We start from the raw sequence: 19,598 nt of genomic DNA on the forward strand, positions 1-19,598 counted from the left end.
ACAACTTTTATACGAAACTTTTTCAGCTAAAATACATACCGTGGCTTGCAGATTGAAAAAACCATATTTCGCCAACTTTGAGCGCTTATAAAAAAAATCTGACAATAAATTAGGAGTTGCATTTTATCAAGAGTTCCTATTTACATTGTACTGAAGTGATTTTCGTCGAGAAAACCCATCCCGGAATTTTTGTCTGAAACAGGCCTTTTTTGTCTCTGTTGATTGGACTAATGCGCGTACGCTATCACCTTATTTGTGCACAAGTTGCGTATACGATTTTATAGAAATCTGGCGAAATCCATACTGTATCCAACTAAAAAGAAAAAAAGTGAATTGATTAAATATTTCCAAAATTTGTAGATAATATGAAGCCGTAATGAATTTAATTATATGACTAAACATGATTTGAGTAGCATAAGGATTTTTATATGAATCTATTTGAAAATTAAACTGAGTATAGGTCTATATAGTTAAAATAAAATTAATAAAATTATATTTCTTCAAATATAGAGTTTTAAGATAGTCTAAGATTTCTATATAAAAAACAAGAATATATTTAAATAATATAAAAAAGAAAATATACAAAATGGTATACATACAATTGTAACGGGGGGGGAATCCTTGCAAAAATGTGAAATTTATTTATAAGCAAACTCCCACGATGCAGAGCAAACCGCCGCTCCGTTAATCACGTATGTAAGTACGTGTCTTCGCTTTAACGTCAGATGATTTCTCTTTGTTGTCTTCTATCAAACGGAGTTGAACTCACCTTAAGTCACATGTATCGTGACACTCGATGAGTTTGAAGTGTGAGCGACTTTACTCCTTCTCCGCTTAATCCCCTAGGCGTAATAGGATTAACACCTAAGCCTATTTCAATTTCTTAAACTATTAGGAAAATCATATGACGAAATCGGCGAATAAGTTAATAAAGTTTATTCATAAAAAATCTATACAGTCTTTGTCGGGCCGAAAGACTGACGCACGCGAATAGGATTTACAATTAAATAATTTTCCGGTGAGAAAGAGAGAGAGAGAAGATTCGAATATTGGCGCGATCTAACGCTCGGCGCGAATACAGAATTATCAACGCTAACGCGGCTGAGCAAAATAATAAATATATTTTGACATGCGATAATAAAGGGAGGTGCACCTACCCTGCGGTGCAATTACGGTGATCAGCCGTAATTGTTGATGTCAGCAAAATATCAACTGCCTCCGGTCCTAGGTTATCAGCTGTGCTGCCTCGTACCACCTATCAGCTGCAAATCTGCTGCTACCAAAACGCTGCAATCTGTAGGTCTCGTTGTTGCACTCACGCGCGTAATTATTATGGACCAGTAATTATTAGTCGGCGAGAAAAAACAGTGCAAATAACTTCGACGATATCTACTTGTCACAACAGCTGAGACGTAACTGCTAATTTGAAAGATCGCGCGCCCCCTCTCTCTCTCAATACTTAGAACTAACGCGCGAAATTCAGAATCGCGAACGATGCGATTAATTGAATCGACTACCGTTGCACAATATATAATTTATGTATGATTGATTAAGGTCTGATGCTTTGAAACATGATGATGAATTGGTGTTATCTGAAATTAAGCTTTTATTAATAAATTTAATATAAAATATTAATTAATTTACTATAATCTGGGAATATTTACTGTCATTTTTACATAATAACGTAGCTAGGGAGTAAATTTAATTATATATACCTCCTAAATTCACTTCAAAATTTTAATTGGAATGCAATGTTTCATTTAAGTTGTCTATGTTATTTGATATATTAGATGTATTGAACTTTACTTGAGCTGACTCAGTTTCTGTTAAATCTTTTGTTTCTAAAAATCAATAAAATTTTATAATAGAAAAACTTCTGGATTTTTGTATAACGAGCAAGACAAAATGATCAAATTGAAAAAAAAAACATTTTTACATCCTATCTAGACATTAATTACTTGGCTACTAAATAGTAACAAACTATAATAGCATGAAGAGGAAACTCATAAAAATAAAATAAATGGTAATTATAATCTCAAGATTAACTAATAAAATCAATTATATTCTTTACTATTGGAGAAATTCTGTGTAGGTTCATCTAAGTGACATTGTTGTAGTTTCCTAAAAATACTATCAGTATTACTTGTTGAATTTAATGAATAATCATTAATACTTGATGATGGAGTTACTGCTAAATTTCTACTATGGCTGTCACTGGAACTTTCCATAGCCTGCAAAATTTAATAATTTTCTGACTAAAGTAATGTTAAAATTAAATATTGTATCCATGCTATTGTAATGATTACAAATGAGTTCAAAAGCTTACCACTTTACAGTGTGTTTATTTTATACAAAATAACTATAATAAGTAGTATAATAATAATACAATTTATAATAATTATTTTTTTTACTACACTATTTCTACCTGATACATAATGTGTCCAATAAACAAACATAATAGATTCACCTAGTATATACTATAGCAACATGTATATGATGGAATGAGTGTGCAGTTGCTCAAATAATATTAAACTATTCAAAAATAACAGTTCTTTCTGAACAATAATAATAAAAGATACCTCAAATTATTGTTCTTGTAGAATTCAGTGTGAATATACTATTTCTTTTCTTTTGCACGTAATTAAAAACTATATTAATAATCATTATAATGTGCAATATCCTATTCGTTTCTATATGTCTAAGCTTGCAGTTCACTCATATCTTGATAATTCTTTGTCTCCATTGTTTGCGACTATTTGAAAAGTGATTTTTGAAAAGAGAAATATTTAAATAGAGATTTTTGAAAAGGGAGATATTACATTTTGTGATATTGTAGTTAAAACTTTGGTTAAAATTTATTTTCATTAGCAGTTTGTTATTATAAATAAAAAGTATGTCAATCATGAAGCCAGGAATATATGCGAAAATGAAATTTTTAGATGACAATTTGAAAAAAACTGTTAGAGTCGAAGACATTATTGAATTCCAAGGAAACCTTGAAGCTTCTGTGAAGTTCCACAAGGATGCTGTGTATACAGTTGTGTGGCAGGATACAACTAGGAATAAAGAACCTGCTGAATTACCTCACCAAATCGCTTCAGTGAAAAGTAAATTTTAAGAATTCATCAGTTAAAAATACTTGTTGATCCATTTTGTATTTCTATAACATTATGTGTTTGTGGATTTGCAACCTATACAGTAGAATAAATTTATATAAACATTAACTCTAGAATTATTGACCAAAAAACAGTATGAAGAATTTGATGGAAAAGAGCTGTATTCGGTGTTTTAAATAAATCTGTTATCGATGATTATTATGATGCTTAGATAGATGTAGACGATGATCATTATGAGCCAGAGAAGTGTATAAAATTAGAAGAAAAGAAAGAAATCAACTTAGTATGGTACGTTATGTTCCTTATTTATAAAAGCTCGGAAATATATGAAATTAATGTTTACTAAAATTTTATCTTTCTTATTATATTAACACGATAAAGAGGCTCAAAAGAAATTACTGCAAGAAAGAATCAATAATTTTGTGAATACTAATACTTTGAAAGTAAGGACTGAGGACAGCAATGATTCCTTTTCTCAATCTACTAACAAATATTCACAAAAACCATTGCCACAGGTCAAAGAAGTTCAAGAATATAGAGAGAATGACAGCTCTTTATTTTTAAAATTTACTAATTTCGAAAGAGAATGTTTAGTTCTACGTAACGAGAAAATCAAATTAAAAAATAATGTGAAAGTATTACAAGAGAGATTAAATACCTACAAGATTATGAATGAAAGGCTTCAGATGCAGCTCCTTCAATTTGAAAAAAAGTATGAGCATAATTACTGGATGAAGTGAGAAAAAACAATCAATCAAACTTTACAATGACAGTAAGAATTTTAATTTATTACTATTGTTAAAATTATTGAATATTTATTTTTCAATTTTAATGAACTATCTGTGAGGGAACTTTTCAATGTTGTTATGTTATTGGATAATAAGTTTATCAAATATTTTAAAACTCTAATATTTCATAAATAATTTTTTTATTATATTCAACTTGATACCTTTTTTTTATATATTTTAATGAAAAAATGCTTTAGCTATAATTTTATTGAATTATTGTAGAGTGAAATCTAGTCTACGTGAATGATTCAATTGATTTTTATGATTGCAATTCCACAATATTGAAAAATATATTACAACTTTGGTTTTTATCATTAAGATTTTAATAACTTTAGTTTGAAATATCAATTTTAATCATAATTGATAAAATTCAATTTTATTGAGCATATATAAGTTTGGGTATTTCCTTTATCGATAAAAAATATTACAATGTAGACAGCATATTAAATCATTTTTTCTTGAACTTAATTAAAATAATACAAAAAATCAATGAAATACAGATTGGGGGAAATAATTATTATTTGACCACTATTATAGTCAATAGAACATGATTCAATTTATTATGATTATATACTACTTGTATTTATCATTCTTAAAAAACTATTTAATTCAATATGATTATTCTATTAATATCTAACAAAATTATTTTATATTTTAAAATATCATTCAATAAAATAATGTTGACTAAATTTTTATTTTGAGATTTATAGAAAATAATTACATTTGTTATTAGCAACTACCATTCTTGCATTTTTAATTAAAAGATTTACTTTTATTTTTCATTATTCTAGCAACTTTTTTATTATTCTGCATTCACATTATATATATCAGTACTTCATTTACAATATTAATCTATAGCAATTCCACAATCAATTCGTATTTGTAAATGATTAATAAAAAATTCAAATTACTATTACTACTCAATTTAAAAATATATAATACCATCTCATTAGGTACTACATTATTACAGTAATAATCAAAAAAGACATTTATTCCAACTAATTTTTAAATTAGTTTTCCTTATTATACTTAATATTGTTGGTGGGTAGACCAAGCAAGAATAAAATTTGTCAATAACTAATAAAATTATAGAAAATGTTAATATCTAAATAAAGCGCTGGCTATCTGATTTGCTAAAGATTATGCTGTTGATATTTAACATATTTATTTCATTTTTGTATACATCTCAAACAAAATATAGATTTCACTTTCTTCAAAATTGGAATATACGTTTTTGAAAGAATTTCAGTAAAATATTTTTAAATATGATAATTTTAAAAATAGTTGATTTATTAGAGTATTAATATCATTATACTATTCAATCAAATCAATCAAATTTGTAAACAATAGGTATTAATTAGCTGTAAGATCACCTGTACCAGATACATCACATATGCTTAAGCGCGACCGCCGTGATGTAAGCTGGGGAGGTATTTGCAACTATAATAAAAAAAAATACCGAAAAATTATAGAATTTTACAAAAGTTTTGCAACTTTAAACTAAAAATTTCTCCAACTTCGCGTTTTTTATAAAAAAATAAAAACCTGTCATGCTAGCAGAAATGACTATAAGTCGCCTTGTAAATGACAAATTGCAATCGTTCGTAACTTTGATTTTGATTGGGAATACATCGTAGTAAAACGAAATTACAACCTTAATAATTAGTAACAGTAATTTTTGTTATCTTTCTGTCGAGCCAAGCAGACGATATATTGCCTAGGGATTTATTCACTCAACAGCTAGTACTATCAGAGATTAGGAGATCTTTGGTTTGTTTAAATTAAAAACTGATTGAACATAAGAAAAAATATTAAAAAAGTAAATAGAATAGCTTTCCATTTAGAAAAAAAGAGAATGATTTTTTATATGCGCATTTTAGCAAATAATGCCAAGACAGTTTGTTATCTTAAAATAGGTTAATTTATGGAAAAAAAATGAAAAATTTAGAAACAACGCCAATCACTTTCGATCACTTTTTTTCTTCTTTAAATACCCATAGATATACATGAATTAATATAGCTGCCCGACTATTAGACCCGTAGGTTCTATACATAGTTACACTTGCATAGCCGTAGTAGCATGAAATTTCTAGCTGTTTCATTTATCATTCCTATAAATACTATTTTACAATCTCCTAAATAATGATTGCATTCGATGTAAAATCTAGTGTTCAAGACCTTCTTATCTCTAGTAGAGTGAAAAAATCACTAGGTAATATGGAATTGTTTATTTGGCTCGTCACCAAAATAATAAAAATCATCGTTACTTATTATTTATACAGGGTGTCCAAAAAGTAACGATACACCTGAGAAATTTTCTAAGCCGGTTATTTTTTTAACCGGGTGAAGGTTGTTCTTGAAGTAACTTTTTACGAGGAATCCGATGGTAACCTTGGATTTGACCTTGAACCTCATTTTCAAGGTTATTTTGAGGTCAACCTCATTTTTTTAAATGGAAACCTCTATTTTTTATGGCGGAATCGGAAAGAGCGGAAAATTTTACGTCCAGATATGTATTGAGGTATGAGTTTGAGGTAACCCCTAGAGGTCAACTGGAGGTCAAAGTATGAATTCTTAAAAATCTCGCGAATTCAGTGGTTAAACAAAACAAACAAAAGGATAACCCCAGGTAACTTTTACTGGTGCTCTTTAATTTGTCCTTGAACCTCATTTTCAAGGTTATTTTGAGGTCAACCTCATTTTTTTTAATGGGTACCCCTTTTTTTATGGCGGAATCGAAAAAAGTGAAGACTCTCACGTATGGATGAGTTGAGGTTTGAGGTTAATGTGACCTCTAGGGGTCAGATGAAGGTCGAACTGTGGCTTTGTAATAGTACCGGGATTTTAGTGGTACAAGGAAGCAAATAAAGGTCATGGAAACCCCCATTTTCGACAGAGGCAATCGAAAGAGCGGAAAATTTCACATCCAAATATCTACTTAGATCATAAGTCAAGGGCGAACTTAAAGTTTAAGGTCAGTCGAAGGTCATCCAAACTTAAAGACGCCCTAAAATTTTTTAAAGTTTTTTTCATAATGGAGAAGGGTATTTATTTAGTAATTGCCCATCGGAGATCCGTAACCTTGAATTTAACCTTCAACCTCAATATCAAGGTTTTTTCAAGATCAATTTTTTTTACTTTTAGCGTTACCCAGGAACAACGACGTGGACGTAGTAAAATCTGTCCCTTTGGGGTGCTTTATTTTCGTGAGTTCCCCTCGCCTCTCACGATCGGGGTGCTTGATTTTCGTGAGTTCCCCTCGCCTATCAACAATGATTTTTTACGCTTATTTTCTTAATAACTTGATTAGCCGATTAAACTTTTTAAGGTTACTATCCCATACCTATTCATTGAAAATCCACTAACAATTTCACTTGGTTCTATCCTCAGGAAATGTACTATGCCTAACTTTATCGTTTTGAGCTTATTCTTCGGGACAATTGCATTTTCAAAAATTCATATTTAAAAAAGCAACATATTTGAAAAGATTTTACCATTCGAAAATCTCCATAAAGCATTAGTGCATTAGTCGGACTGTAGTAGAACTTTTTTGTAAAAGTACTCAAATTATAATTTTCATTTTTTGAAAACATTTATTTGGGTTGCAAACTTTTTGTTTTTAATTCTGATTGATTTTTGAGTAAATTTCGATTCGCTGACTTAAAATGGAACGCCTCACTGAACGAGAAAGAATATCACTTCTTATGATGAGAGGCTGGGGTGGAGTAGAAAGATCTTACAGGGCAGTGAGAAATCTTTTTAATGAGACATTTCGGGTTAATAGAACTCCAATTGCTGTGTCTACTGTTCAGAATACTATTTCAAGGTTTGTAAATTTTGGCCATGTCAGAAATCTACCTAAGTCAGGCAGACCACGCTCAGCAACAAATGAAGAGAATTTATTAAATGTTCTATTATCATTCACTGAAAATCCACATAATTCCATCCGCAGAGTTGCTCAAGAGCATGACATAAGTACATCGTCCGTACATATCATTTTAAAAACAGCAAAATTCCATCCGTTTAAAGTACACCTGGTTCACAAGTTGAATGAAGACGATTTCGATCGTCGTGTTGAGTTTTATGAAGATATGATGGCACGCATAATTGAAAATCCAAATCTTCCATCAAACATAGTTTTCTTTGATGAAGCAACTTTTCAACTTGACGGAACATTAAATCGACATAATTGCAGGTACTGGGCTGCGGAAAATCCACACTGGATGCGAGAAGATAAATCGCAATATCCGCAGAAGTTGAATGTTTGGGCTGGAATAGTGAATAATCGAATCATAGGGCCATTCTTTATTGATGGTAACTTAAATGCTCAAAATTATGAAGAGATGCTTCGTAATCAAATAGTTCCAGCAATTAGAGAAATAGTCGGAGACAACTTCGAAAATACATGGTATCAGCAGGATGGTGCTGCAGCTCACTATGGACGAGACGTTCGAATTTACTTAGATGAGGTGTTTGATAATCGGTGGATAGGAAGGAGAGGCACAATTGAATGGCCAGCTAGGTCCCCCGATTTGACGCCTTTAGATTATTTCTATTGGGGTTATCTAAAGGATCGGGTATACAAAACTAAACCCCAAAACTTGGACGAATTACGTCAAAGGATCATAGACGAATCAGCTCTCATTCCCACTGAAATTTACTGAAAGTTACCTGGGGTTATCCTTTTGTTTGTTTTGTTTAACCACTGAATTCGCGAGATTTTTAAGAATTCATACTTTGACCTCCAGTTGACCTCTAGGGGTCACCTCAAACTCATACCTCAATACATATCTGGACGTAAAATTTTCCGATCTTTCTGATTCCGCCATAAAAAATAGGGGTTTCCATTTAAAAAAATGAGGTTGACCTCAAAATAACCTTGAAAATGAGGTTCAAGGTCATATCCAAGGTTACCATCGGATTCCTCGTAAAAAGTTACTTCAAGAACAACCTTCACCCGGTTAAAAAAAAAACCGGCTTAGAAAATTTCTCAGGTGTATCGTTACTTTTTGGACACCCTGTATAATAATTTGTTGTTACGAAGGTGTATTCTCAATCAAAATCAAAGTTACAAATGGTTACATGTTAACAATTCGTTGAAGGTGTAAGCGTCTGAATTCATTGATACTACTAGTATCACGACAGTATCTGCTGAAATGAAAAAAATGGACTTATTGCATGCAATAAAGTGAGATAAAAACTATTATTCTAACAGTATAATTATAATATAACAAATATGATTTCGAAGTTTTCATCGAGTTTAGTCATAAACTAAATGTTAAGAATCTATTTTTCTGAAATTTTCCGTGTATATAGAATATTCCATTATTGTCCACTGAAGTTTTTTTGTATAGAGTATCACGTAAACCGTGCCTGTGGCATTCATGCGACAGCAGATATGTGGACATTACAAATACGCGTTTCTGTAATATTATAGAACATAGTATCTGATATATCCAAATTCGAGCACTTTGCGTCCACATATTACGTATTAATCAAATTAAGAGAAAATTAGGTTTTGAATAATTTTGGTTGTAACACGAAAGTTAAAGACACCGCAACGAGTTTAACAAGCGCATTCATTAACCCTTGGTTAAAATCACTTTAGCAACATTTATTTTGATTTTTTATTCATATATTTAATTTTTTTATTATGACGTAGTATAATTCTCAAAAACTATGTGAAATTAATATATAAATGATTTTTCAAGCATGACATAGCTATAACATCTACTCCAAAAAAATCGGATTATGTAGATCCTTCAGACGATAGAAATGAAAACAGCCTTGATAGATCTTCAAAATTATTCGATAACGACAACTTTGAAACATTGTCAAATGTTGCTACTATTATAGACGTTTTAAGAAGCAACAATCAAGATACATTTGATGACATGAATGAACAGCCAAACTTATTAAAATCACCAGATCGAAAACAAAGTAAACAAAATAATATATATAAATGATATATAAAAATAAAATTCATTGCTATAGTGTGATAAGCATGTCGAAATTGCTTCGACCTGGATATTCAAGAATTCAAATGTATGGTGTCTGGGATTGAAAACGTGTTCTTTTTAATATTTTTTGCTTCTCAATTCATTTAAAAAAAAAAATTTTATTTGAAAATATTCACGAAGGTATCTTTTGTATTAACAAAACGTCCTGATTTTTTTATCTGGTTTTGAGAGTAAAACTAGGGCTTAGAAAAATCTTTTTAGTTTTTCAATAATTTTGTATCTTTGTATTTAAAATTCTGAAATTTCGGCTTAATAGATTTTCAAATACGAGGGTCGTTTGAAAAGTCTGTGCAAAAATAAAAACTGCTTGATTTTTTTTAATAAATCTTTTTTATTTTTCAACATAGTCTCCTTTTAGGCTTATACACTTCATCCAACGCTGCTTTAGTTTGTTAATCCCTTCCAAATAATAGGATTTGGTCAAGTCTGTAAAATAGGCATTCGTTTCTGCAATCACCTCCTCGTTTGAATAAAATCTTTTCCCCGCCAGCCATTTTTTCATATTAGGGAACAAATAGTAGTCCGACGGAGCTAAGTCTGGAGAATAGGGCGATGTCAAACGAGTTGGAACCCTATCTCCATAAGTTTTGCGGCCACAACTGCTGAGACGTGAGCTGGCGTATAGTCGTGGTGGAAGAGGACTTTTTTGTGGGCCAATCGTGGACGTTTCTTTAGCAACTCAGACTCAAACGATCCAATAACGATGAATAATATTCGCCTCTAATGGTTTTACCCTTTTCCAGATAGTCGATGAAGATTATTCCTTGCGAATCACAAAAGACAGTCGGCATAACCTTCTCGGCCGAAGGAATTGTCTTCGCCTTTTTCGGAGCAGATTTCCCCTTGGTAACCCATTGTTTAGACTATTCTTTGGTCTCAGGAGTGTAGTGGTGTATCTATGTTTCATCTACAGTGATGAAACGACGCTTAAAGTCTTGCGGATTTTGCTGGAACAGCTGCAAACCATTCTTGCAACACTTCACACGATCTCGTTGGTCAATCGTGAGCAATCGCAGCACCCATCTAGCGGATAGCTTTTTCATGTCCAAATGTTGGTGCAAAATATTATGTACCCATTCGCTCGAGATGCCTACAGTACTAGCAATCTCACGCATCTTCACTCTTCTGTCAGCCATTACCATATCATTGATTTTATCAATAATTTCTGAAGTGGTAACCTCAACAAGGCGTCCAGAACGTTCAGCGTCTTTTGTGCTCATATGGCCACTCCGAAAATTTTGATACGCACTAGTAGCGCCATCTCTCTGACTTTACACGGACTTTTCAAACGACCCTCGTTTATAGCCTTTCGGGTAGTCAATTATAAAGTAATATCTAGGTTTAGATAATTTTAACATGCTCATTACGCCATGGCCTTATTTCTTCATATAATATTTACATTTTTAAGCTAATCAAATGTTTGAATATTGATTTTAGAGGAACTGAATTCAGACGATCAATTGCCCAGATCATTATTATTAAGAAAAAGAAAATTTTCTCTACAAACTGATGCCTCAGACATAGAAAATAGTCCCATTGATACGACGGCATCTACATCCTCTGGCATTTCAAAGCCTACATGATCGAGATGCGATTTCAAAATTATTTCACGTGGGTTAATTAATTGTGGAAAATCTACATATAAGTTAAGAAAGAGTGATGATAGTGATCTGAGAGCCAATACTGATGGTACCAATGATTCCAATGAACTTCCTTACTTTTCTAATTTCGGGCAAAAAGAAACTATCATAAACGATAGTGGAATAGCAGTTAGTTCGATATTTTTTTTATTAATCTGTTATCTTATAACCAGTAATTATTAAGAAACGTCTTATTGATTTCAGATTACTTATATTTGCTTAAATAAGGATTTCAAAATGTTATATGATGATTGGAAATCATTCCTAAAAGCGAAAAATGAAAAAATATTTACAAAATATATATTGAGAGCTATGCACCAAAATGAAGAAGGTTTTTATGAAGAGAACCTCTGTAAAAGATGTGTTGCAACAGACAAACCATGATACAGTCCACAAGGGAGAAATCGCAGAATACCACTAAACAAATTGGAGCATATTACGATAGACAGTAAATGGCATTCATTATTTATAATATTTAAAATTGCTTTTATAACGTTTCATATCTTTGTTGTATTCAGAATGTTTGGCATATTACTGTCGCAAAATTCTTATGTTGAATAATAACACAGGCCAACAAAATTTGATAAAGGTTCAGAACCAGAGACCAGACATAATATATTCGAAATATTTTGTTGTGCTGAATCCAAATCCGAGCTCAGAATTGCGCCAGCACGTCAGGATTTTGAGATATCCTAACCTACAAGTGCGAAAATCACGTATTTTGGCTATATTCGATACTTTATAACATTGTGAATAAATTTTTTCATACAAAACTGACAACGGCACCTGAAAGAGCAACTCTTGGCCTACAAAATGCACTACCGATTTTTGTTTTTATGTCTTTTGGTAATGGAAATATCATCGTTTGAAATTTAACACCTATGAATTTGTTTATACTGCGACACAACCAGAACGAGTGACCAGACATAGTACACCCGAAGGATTTTGGTGCGCTGAATGCAAATCCGAGCTCAGAATTGCGCTAGTATGTCAGGATTTTGAGATATCCTAACCTAAAAGTGCGAAAATCAAGTTTTTTGTGCTAAATTGACAACGGCATCTAAAAAGCAATTCTTATCGTACAAAAGCACTAACAATCTTTAGTTTATGTCTTCTTTTATCGTCAATTGAAATGTACTACTTATCAATTGGTTTATACGGCAACGCAATGAATTTCGACTATTATAACTCAAATCCCTGATCTTGGAGCATTGTAACCTGCGGGGCAATAAACTTTGCCCACTTAACCCTAAATTCCTTAACCCCCGAGCCCTGTGACCTTCGATGCAATAATCCCCGTCCCCTTAACCCCAAATATTTTAACCCAAGAAGGTTATAACAAGCACGGCAATAAAACCTGCCAACTGAACCCCGAATTTCTTCACCTCGGAATCCTGTAACCTGCGATACAATAGCCCTAGATTCCTTGTGGAGCAAATTACTGGGCTCAGGCATTAAGGGATTTGCGTAACGGCATCGAGGGTTATAACATCACAGGTTTCAGGGCTACAAGGTTAACAGATTTAAGGTTAAGGGGGCAGTTAAAGGTTAAGGGGTCGGGGGTTTTTGGGTTAACGAATTTAAGGTTATGGCCACGCAGATTATAGCCTTCTATAATATCTCGGAATACTGACGTGCTGGCGCAATTCTAAGCTGGGATTTGGATTTAGCGTATCGAAATTCTTCGGGTGCGTTATGTATAGTTTTTGGTTCTGAAGTTTGTCGGCCTGTGACAACAGACAAATATTAGAATTAAAAATTTAAATAATTTGTTTAAATAAATTTAAATGTACAAATCTGACATCAAACTCGTGACTAGTAACCCCTAAAACCATGGAAATGTGGTGCAGCTTGCAAAAATATTCTATTATAAAGGAATTTGTTTAAAGAAAATTTTTAAATAAAATACATTTTGCAAATCTGATATCAGATTCATAACCAGTGACCTCAAAATTCAGCAAAAGTATATGCAACTTGCAAAAACATTAAGTCTTGCAACATTTGTTTAAATAAATTGTTTAAATAAATCTTAATTCACAAATCTGACATCAAACTCGTAATCGGTGACCCCTAAAACCATGGAAATTAGGTGCAACTTGCAAAAATATTCAATTGTGCAAAAATTTGTTTAAACAAATTGCTTGAATAAAATAAGTTTTGAAAATCTGATATCCGATACGATCAGCGGAATCAAAAACCGTGAAATCTTTCATTCGTTTTTGAAATTCTGTAGATAGATGATGTAGAATATTACGTAACTTGAAATATATGATTGTATGCTGAAGCTGAGATAGGTGAAAGCTGATATAACTGATTTTGTGACATGCTAATCCTTCCGTGTTAGAGATCACGTTTGAGTGGCGGGCTAACGGTTGAATTTCCTGTAAATGGTATTATCTTATTTTCTTCTACTTTATTTATTATAAGAATATTTATCATAAGAACATTTTTTATCCTCTTTGTTATTTATTATAAGAAAAATGAGTTCCAGAAGCCCTTGTGCAAGAAAAATTGATACATTTTGTTATGTTTGTGAGAAGTTTAAAACAACTTCTTATCGACGATCGATTAATGATTCAATCAAAACTCTATATATGAAATGTTATAAGGTTCCGATCGACAATTTAGATAAGACACGGGTACCATCTTCAATTTGTAATTCTTGCAGACTTGCTATGTTGAAGTGGGATGATAATAGCAGCAATATGACTATCATTGAACCGTCCATCTGGCGTGAGCCCAAGGACCATAAAACTGATTGTTACTTCTGCTTATGTAATACAACGGGTTTCAATACACAAAATTCAAATAAAATCATCTACCCTGCGGTAGCGAGTGTAACACCAGCCAAAGTAGGAAAAGTAAGTAAACCCGAAAAAGAAGTTGGTTCGGCAAAAGTTGAACCGATGGATATTGATACAACTGAAGATGTCTCTTTTGAAGATAGTTCTGATGTCGAGAGTCCTAAGCTTTTTGACCAAAGTTCGTTAGATGATTTTATTCGAGACTTCAATCTTCCAAAGGATAAAGCTGAACTCTGTGCTCCAAGACTCCAAGAAAGGAAGCTATTATTACCTGGAACAAAAGTGTCAATTTACAGAAACTAAGAAGAGGCGTTCACATAAAGTACTTTACAATGGAGGATATGATGGTGTACTGTAATAACATCGAAGAATTGGTTAACTTGTATATCCAAGATTTGTACAAGCCAGAAAACTGGCGTCTCTTCATTGATTCTTCCACACAAAGTCTCAAAGCTGTGTTACTACACAACGGAAATGAGTATGCGGCACTTCCTGTAGGTCACTTAACTGCACTAAAAGAATCATATAATAGTTTTCAATTTCTACTGGAAAAAATAAATTACAAGACTCACAATTGGCTTGTTTGTGGTGACTTTAAGATGATAAATCTTATAGTTGGCTTGCAGTCGGGAAATACCAAATTTCCGTGTTTCCTCTGCCTTTGGGACAGCCGTGCAAGAAATAAGCATTGGATAACAAAAAAATGGCCCACAAGATCAGAATGGAAAATAGGTTCTCATAATGTCGCCTACGTAGGCCTTGTTGATAGAGAGAGAGTATTACTGCCACCACTTCACATCAAATTAGGTTTAATGAAACAGTTTGTGAAAGCCTTGAATAAAGAAGGTAAATGTTTCAATCATTTAAAAGTCACATTTCCGAAATTGAGTGATGCAAAAATTAAGAAAGGCATTTTCGTTGGGCCTGATATACGAAAACTCATGAAAGATGATACATTTATCGAAACCGTGGCTCTCGTTGAAAAGAATGCTTGGTTGAGCTTCAAAGATGTTACAGAAAAATTTTTAGGCAATAATCGAGACCCGCAGTTTGAAACTATTGTGTCCAACATGTTACAGAATTTCCAAAAAATGGGTTGTCTAATGAGCCTTAAAATACACTTCCTTCATTCTCATTTAGACTATTTGCCAGAAAATCTTGGAGCATATAGTGAGGAGATAGGTGAACGATTTCATCAAGACTTTAAACAAAAGGAACAACACTACCAAGGAAGGTGGGACGAAAAAATGATGGCCGACTACTGCTGGTCGTCATTGAAAAGGGATGATAATAACCCTACTAGTCACAAACGTAAATCTCTTCAACGATCGTTTGAAATGAAGTGCCAACGTTTTCACAAAAAGAAAGCATAACATCACAGAATTGGCGGTTATAGGTTTAAGAATATACATTCTAAAGATTGTCAGCTTCTTAGTGTAACCTCTCTAACTACATTGGAGCTTAGGTTGAAATGATATGGATTACAGTCCACTTAAATTAATTTGTCCTGTGCTTGATCCTCACTGTTCACTGCATTTAGTTTAACCTGTTGTGAGTTTAGCGTTCGCAGATCATAGCGAACGTAAGTTCATCTGTAGTGGTCTAGAGCTCGAAGGTTACTGCGCATATAGGTTATACTGTCGTGGATTCTAGTTTGCAAGTTATATCGTACTCAATATACCTGTTGCGGATTATAGCGCGCTTAAATTAACCTGTAGCAGGTTATAGCGAATTTAGGTTAACTTGCCGTGATTTTGAGCTTGCAGGTTATAGCGCACTTGAGTCAACCAGCCGCGTATTATTACGCACTTAGCTTAACCTCTCGCGGGTCATAGAGCGCTTAGGTTAACTTGTCGTAGTTTTAAGCTGAGTGTAGGTTATAGCGCACTTAGACAATCCTGTCATGGTTTTGAGCTTGCAGGTTATAGCGCACTTAAGTTAATCTGTCGCTGGTTCTAGAGTTATAGGATGTTCAGTACATTTAGGTCATAACCATCTGCCTTAGCCTGCCCTAAATTTATAGCTGCCATTTTAGAGTGCATCTAATAAATTCAGCTGAATTCGCCGTAAATTAGTACAATGGTAGACCTTTATATGCCAGTGTAAGTTTTTCCTACTACTGAAGATTTCAAAAAAAATCAAGATTTTTCATACTCCAGCATAAATCAATTGATAAATGGCACATTTCAATTGACGGTATCTCTGCTGGAAAAAGACATAAAAAAATCGGTAATGCATTTTGTCGGCCAAGAGTTGCTCTTTCAGATGCCGTGGTCAGTTTTGCATGAAAAAATTTATTCACAATGTTATAAGGTACCGAATATAGCCAAAAAAACGTGATTTTCGCACTTTTAGGTTAGGATATCTCAAAATCCTGATGTGCTGGCGCAGTTCTGAGCTCGGATTTTGATTCAGCGCACTAAAATCCTTCGGGTGTACTATGTCTGGTCACTCGTTCTGGTTGTGTCGCAGTATAAACAAATTCATAGGTGTTAAATTTCAAATGATGATATCTCCATTACCAAAAGACATATAAACAAAAATCGGTAATGCATTTTGTAGACCAAGAGTTGCTCTTTCAGATGCCGTGGTCAGATTTGCATAAAAAAATTTATTCACTATGTTATAAGGTAACGAATATAGCCAAAAAACGTGATTTTCGCACATTTAGGTTAGGATATCTCAAAATCCTGACGTGCTGACGCAATTCTGAGCTCGGATTTGGATTCAGCGCACCAAAATCCTTCGGGTGTACTATATCTGATCTCTGGTTCTGAAACCTTGTTGGCCTGTGTAATCAAATAAAAGGCATATTATCTAAGAAAAATACCTTTATAACAGAGGATATCAATTCATCTTTGAAGAATCGAAAGAAAATTCTTCAGCAGCAACACTTGGAATAAATTTAACCAAAATCATATCTTATATCATATTAAGAATTTGTTTCTTGTTCAAATATAATATATAATAAATATAGATAATTACTTACATTTGATCATCAATCTTTACTTTTTTACACGCTGAATAGGAAAATTTAAGCAAATTGTCATCGAATCCTTATAAAATATCCATTTGAAATCCATTTGAAATAACTTAAAAAATCCATTTCGTATAGTATAAAAGTTCATGCCGATTTCCAATTCAATTAACCTAAATTCCTACACAATACTATTCTAATTTATCAAAAAATCTATGCGAAATCGTTAAGTTATGTAAAGCTAGATATTTTGGTAAAATCCATCTGGATTGGCACTATGATCCATCTGGATTTTATGAGAGATCTGTCTGTATAGAAATCTAAGAATTGGAACTATAATCCACCTGAAAATCATGAGACATCAATCTAGATATTCATCTTAGATAACTAGCATAAATCTATATAGACCAATAAAATCTAATTGGAAATCCACCTGGATTTTAGGTAAATCCATATTGATCAACAGAGAAATCCACCTGGAAATCCACCTGGGTTTTGATTAAATCCCTATGGATCGACCGAAAAGTCGACCGGAAAATCCAACTGAATTTTGGTTAAATTCATATGGATCCCATCTGAAAAGCTACCTGGATTTTTGCTAAAATCCACGTGGATTCCACATGGAAATCCATTATGGAAATCCATAAAAAATCCATATGGAATCCATAAGAATCCAGCTGGATTTTTTCAATAGGGAAATGAGTTATTAACTTTGAGTATAAAGGTAAAGGTATAATTGTTCGAGATTAGTGCAAAATTTTGGATAACATAAGATTTAAAATAAGAACTCATATACTTCCATATATTTTATACCTTTAGTACTTTTTTATAGGTCGTACGTTAAAATCAACAGTACGGTCAAATTCTACACAAAAAAATACAGGGAAAACTTGTGTTCCATTAGAATTGAAGGACATTCTAGCGTCATTTAGAAATATGATATACGTGTTTTTGATGTATTTTTTACGTAGAATACGGTGGTGTTATTAGATTTATGATATGACGTACCTGAAAGATGCTGAATGAAAAACTACGCAAAAATCCTGATATTTGTGTTTTTTCAGTGGTTTTTTACTTTTAGCACTTTTTCGGTACATACTATAAAAAGTACTACGATAAAACTAATAGCACCATCGTATTCTTTGTCATAAAATACATAGAAATCATGTATAACTTATGGTATACGAAAATGATCCATGGGACCGTTCGGAAAACTCTCTCAATTCATGAAGTTCTTGAATCGAACGTTTAAAATTGAAAATCATTAATTTTTTTTTCTCGGCTCACAATCAGAAGGCCTACGCGACAAAATGGTAAAATAGAGTATTTTTTTATATAGAATACGCTCAATTTTCCCCGATTCATTCGGCCTATCCTACCTCGTGATCTCTCCTTGTTAGTTACTTTATTTGTGTGAAAATGAACAAAATATGATAATTGCTATACTTAAATTAATTAACATAAATTACTTCTGATTTAGATAAGTCGGAGGATCAATTTACGAGTCTCTTATAATTAAAATCATGAATTTGATGGCGTTCAGATACGACACAAGGTGATCGCCCACATTAATAATTACAGTGTGAATACCGTGGACGCAACTTACAAACAAAGTACGCTGAGAGCTCTCTTACTTACTAACTCACGTAATCGCCGCAAATTGTATAAAGGAGATCACCAGGACACGTCCACCGCGAGCTGTCTCGACGATGTGGGCCGAGTTGGGCAGATCAAGTTGGAAAGTGAATTGGTTGACACTACGTGCGCACGCGTCACAGGGTTGCGTGAGCGGTTTGCACTATTTATGCGGTACTCGAATTTGCAAAGGCGTTCGTATATGTAACTATTTTATACCACCTCAAATGGCTGATTTTCCTAGAAACAAATAGTTACGCTTCGGGTCGCAGACAACAACGAACTGAACTGGTTATTGCCTTCTTCTCAACCGATGATACATCTTGACCACTCCCTTTACCCTAGTCATTAAGGGAGAGGGAAAGAAAAATGTTACAGATAGACCGTTGTACCCACATCGGTCAGGCTTTGCTCGCTTCCAGCTGCACAGCATGTGTTGAAAGGACGTAACTCGAGAACTAATGATTTATAATACAAACCGGGAAAATCTTTGGTTTAAAAGAGCGAAACATGTATTAGCCCACTGTCGAGCGTGACTATGATTTTCACAGGTATACAAGATTTTATATTACAAGCGAGCTATAGTATTCCCGAAGGATTTTGGTGCCCTGAATCCAA

At 33.0% G+C, this 19,598-nt stretch overlaps 1 protein-coding gene across 4 annotated transcripts in view; it reads left to right on the forward strand.

Annotated features, from left to right (window-relative positions):
• LOC131669918 (uncharacterized) overlaps nt 1-19,598 on the forward strand; it is a 1,245,201-nt gene that overhangs the window by 1,040,531 nt on the left and 185,072 nt on the right. The window contains exon 1 of one of the 4 annotated variants that reach the window (XM_058945153.1): nt 3,756-3,888. The exons of the other annotated variants lie outside the window; for them this stretch is intronic. Within the exon in view, the coding sequence (XP_058801136.1) occupies nt 3,883-3,888 (6 nt within the window). The 5' untranslated portion in view covers nt 3,756-3,882. Of the gene's footprint in view, nt 1-3,755; nt 3,889-19,598 lie in introns of those variants that run through there. 4 annotated transcript variants of the gene reach the window in all.

Source organism: Phymastichus coffea, unplaced genomic scaffold, assembly GCF_024137745.1.
Source record: "Phymastichus coffea isolate CEN01 unplaced genomic scaffold, Cenicafe_Pcof_1.1 PCOF00008, whole genome shotgun sequence".
Taxonomy (NCBI): Eukaryota; Metazoa; Arthropoda; class Insecta; order Hymenoptera; family Eulophidae; genus Phymastichus; species Phymastichus coffea.